Genomic DNA, 4,333 nt, shown 5'->3' with positions numbered 1-4,333 from the left:
TCCAACGATTATTATCCAACACTCTCAATATCTCTCATATTAATATTTTTTTCACCTTAAATGTCCTCTCTCTCTCTCTCTCTCTCTCTCTCTCTCTCTCTCTCTCTCTCTCTCTCTCTCTCTCTCTCTCTCTCTCTCTCTCTCTCTCTCTCTCTCTCTCTCTCTCTCTCTCTCTCTCTCTCTCTCTCTCTCTATATATATATATATATATATATATATATATATATATATAACAAAAATAAATTCTTCCAATTACAGAATTAAGTCTTTTTAATTTTACTTAATTAATTAATTAGTCCATTCATTCAATAATGAATTTGATATACTGATATTCCTTTCACCATAGGTAAAATCAGATATTTAGTTTGTAGTTGCATTCTCTTCATGAGGGGAATTAAGTTGCTGATGTTTTGTCCAAGTTTGGACATTCTTTAGAAGATCAAAAGCAGTTGAAGGATTTAAATTTTGTTCCTGCTTTTCTTTTAAACGTCGTAATGGCGGAGATAAAGTCTACCGTGTTTCCGCATGATTTATAGTACTTTTCTGGAGTGGTTTCCCTTTATTTCATAAAAAAAAATCAGATATTAACCCATAAACATAATAATTAACATAGTAACTAGCACAATGCATTCATAATTGATTACAGAAGACAATCAAAAGTCCACTAATAGGATGACATTTGATTATACATCTTCAGCTACATATATAATATTATAATTAGGGTATAGCTACAAGCTGGTGATGCAAAATGATGGACACATCCTTAGGTTGCAAAATTCACAATCGATCTGTAAGTCTGACCAGGAGTCCACCCTGCAGGGATCACATTGTTGGCCACAATGGTCTGGCCAGACTCAAGTGTGGTTAGCTTGATAGAGAATGGTGCTCTCAGTGGTGAGCCCTTGTCAAATTTCCAAACTGCACCCCATGATTGTTGCATGGAATCCCATGACCCTGAATCAAGTGCTTCCTTGAGTTCAACCTTGGCAAGGTCACCATCCCCATCCTCATATTCAACCAAGGTAGCAAAATATTCTTGGTTTGAGCCAGAATCCACGTGGAAAGCTATTGACCTACCGGGATAGTTGCATTCAATTCTGCGAAGGAAAAAAAAAATCAACTTTTGTTAGTTACAATATTGTAACCAAAATGTTGAAAAAAGAAAATATGGTAATTGAGGACAAAAACATAAAACCATTTATGTCAAAAAAATACAACTGAAAGTCAAGAAAGTTGAAGTATTTATTAGGAAAGTTGTAAATCAAGAATTGTCTCACTAGGAATATATTATTAATTAGTCAATTTGACTATGGGAGGAATTAATTATAAGTTTAGAACCTACCTTCTGTGCTGAATGTTTATTTTTCCTGCATTGCGTAGATTCTCATCTTGGCCCGAAATTGCCATTGCTCCAAAAGCATTGCCACTCAGATCAAAATGATATTGAGCATCTGAGCCACACCCAGCACACTCATCAGTGATGACTACTTTCACGGGGTTGCCTGAGCATGCAGAATTCCCTGTGCATTTCACCTGAAAGTGAAACAAAAACCAGAAGTATTTGTTATCATTTTGAATTCCATCTAACATAATGTTAGAGTTTTACAACTGTGAGTGAATGTAAAAGTTTTATATAGTTCTAATTAATTAGAAATCATCTTAAGAGTCATTATAGAAAGTCAATGAACTTGTCACATATAATGAGTTTTTTTAGTCATCATGACATTGATGTGAACAATTCACTTATGTTGTTCATGACTAATTTTTCCAATCAAACTTTCTTTCAATCATATTTTTTTTTCTATTTATAACACTCAAAATTAAACCTTACTTAAAAGATATATAATATTATATTGTGATAATTTCAAAATAGTATAAAAAGTCTCTTACTCTTTTTTAATTTAGTTGAACAATTTACTTACGGTGTTCATGACTAATTTTTTCGGTGAAACTTTTTTTCAATCATATTTTTTTTCTATTTACAACACTCAAAATTAAACCTTATTTAAGAGATGTATAGTATTATATTGTGATAATTTCAAAATAGTATAAAAAGTCTCTCACTGTTTTTTAATTTAGTTGTTGATTGGAATTCAGGAAACATATAAAATTATAGTGTGACTCATTACACATCATTTCACAAGTCCGAAAATAATAAAGAGCATAGTGTGTTAGAAGTGTGATAGGCTGATAGAGCCTTCCTGTTCTGAAAGATGTTTAACTATACATGTTCATTATTCGCACCTCATAACAAGAACCACATCCTTTGCCAGAGTCATATATAAGAGGGCTTCCCGCGGATATTAAAGAAGAAAATGGAGGTTGCCCAACAGCGTTACCATATCCACAAGCTCCACCTACATACATAAATATCAGATATATTAATCATTAAAACTAAAATTTAATTTTTAACCTAACTCAATCCCAGAAAACCCCATTTATAAGGTGAGAAATACTTTTATTTATATACTTTAATTTGATCATATATATCACTAGTTAAAGTGAGATCTCTAATATACATCTTTAATTTGCATGAAGAGAAAAACTAAGTTTTTGTATTATTACCTTCACTTCCATCTCCATTGGCAGGTCCATACCAAGTGGCCACTGCAGGTGACCAATCTGAACTAGATGGAGAATAATATGAAGCATTATAAAGCTTTTTGGGGTTGAAACAAAAGGAAGGGATCACTAGGAATATTGAGAGAATAGCTATTAGGGTGAGTAGTTCAGATAATGCACGTTGAAGTGTAAGAGCCATGTTATCACAACCACTAAGATTTTTGTTAGTTTCTTAGGTAGTTGGTAGTTAAGTGTGATTTATGGTGTGAGGAACATGCAATGGCAAGTGTGGTATTTATAGAGAACTAACGAGGAAATTGCGCGGGTTCTTAATTAATTGCTCCAAAGTAAAAATATTCCACTGGGCAATTTAAAAGAATATGCTTAATCCATCGGAGAGATTTGTGCCTCACTATCTTCAAAGAATACGACAAATCAGATGTTTGAATTTTAGGTACGAGACATGTTCAGGTATTCATCATCCTCTAGACAATATCTTCTGCAAGATTGCACTGTCATAAACAGATTATGTATGAGTTTACATATGTTAGTGATTGAAAATGATAATTTTTTAACATTTCTCTCCATTAATGAATAATATTTCATTTTCAAAATTATCATTATAAATGAGGGCTTAACTTTCTCACCTACACATATAACGTTTTTATTACATTTTTTTTTTCACCTACACATAACTTTCTCACCACATTTTTTTTCTTACTAATTCAAAAGCTGATTCACATTGTAGGAAGTATTTTTTTTGTGTTTTTGTTAATATTATATAAAGCAATCAACCAGTCATTAGTTTAAGTGGTCTTGAATTCAATCCCCTTAAGTAAAGTTTCGAGATTAAATCTTGTGAATGGAAAAAAAACATGATTAAAAAGAAAAACTCGATTAAAGATGATCAGTCAGATTTTCTTGACAGAAATTAATAATCAATTGCTTCAAATGTACGGTAATAAAAAATATTATATAAAGCAAATTGAAAGTTTCATGTTGTTGGACTCATGATTAAAGATTTCCGATGCTTTAATTTTTTGTATTAAATATTTAGGCTTGAATATTAGACCAATACATAAGAGTCCGTTTGTATGAGATTTTTTTGTTAACGCAAATTGGAAAAATGACATGGTCTAAGCTCATTTTTCAAAATGAACATTTTTATTTTTTCAAAATGCCGTTTCAAAATAACCTATTCTACCAATTTGAGATAAATGTATTTGAACACTTAAATACTATAACATAAATTTTTTTTATTTCAATTGCCACAGGTACCCTTTTTTATATAATAATAATAATAATTGTGTTCAAGACACGGTTAAACACTAATGTTATATTTGGCCCCCTTTTTTCTTAAAAGCTACTTCAAAGTTAAATATTAAAAATCATATCTTTAAAAATAAAATAGAAGTTTATTAATAATTTCCTTTTTCTTAGTTTTAAAGCTCCATATAAATTAAATTTTGTTTTGTAAAAAGACTTAAATTTCTTTGAAAATAATTGCCTCATTCCATGGGAAAATACATTGAAGAGAATAAAAAATATTTTGTAAAATTAGTTTAATCAAAATAAAATTATTTTTCTGATAAGAAAATACATAAGATATTAAAATATATACATTTAAAATTTTAATTTAAAAAATTTTAACAATAATTTAATTAATAAAATTTAATTTTAAAGATAATATACAAATATTTTATTATGGAAAAAATAAATTATTTTCTAATGCAAAAAAGAATCTGTAAACATAATTTAATAATGTCTATAT

General features: G+C 29.7%; 1 protein-coding gene across 1 annotated transcript; it reads right to left on the bottom strand.

Annotated features, from left to right (window-relative positions):
* Positions 1-584: 584 nt before the first annotated feature.
* Positions 585-2,844, bottom strand: LOC114413024 (putative expansin-B2). Its single transcript, XM_028377177.1, has 4 exons — positions 2,566-2,844; positions 2,245-2,357; positions 1,343-1,533; positions 585-1,097 (listed from the first exon to the last, which is right to left on the bottom strand). Exons 1-4 carry the CDS (start codon positions 2,759-2,761, stop codon positions 764-766), a joined length of 834 nt encoding a protein of 277 aa, XP_028232978.1. The 5' UTR covers positions 2,762-2,844; the 3' UTR covers positions 585-763.
* Between the last annotated feature and the right edge of the window lie 1,489 nt (positions 2,845-4,333).

The sequence above is a fragment of the Glycine soja genome, chromosome 1 (assembly GCF_004193775.1).
Source record: "Glycine soja cultivar W05 chromosome 1, ASM419377v2, whole genome shotgun sequence".
In the NCBI taxonomy this organism is placed as follows: domain Eukaryota; kingdom Viridiplantae; phylum Streptophyta; class Magnoliopsida; order Fabales; family Fabaceae; genus Glycine; species Glycine soja.
The sequence above is the reverse complement of the archived record's forward strand: the minus strand, read 5'-3'. Positions and strand labels throughout refer to the sequence as shown.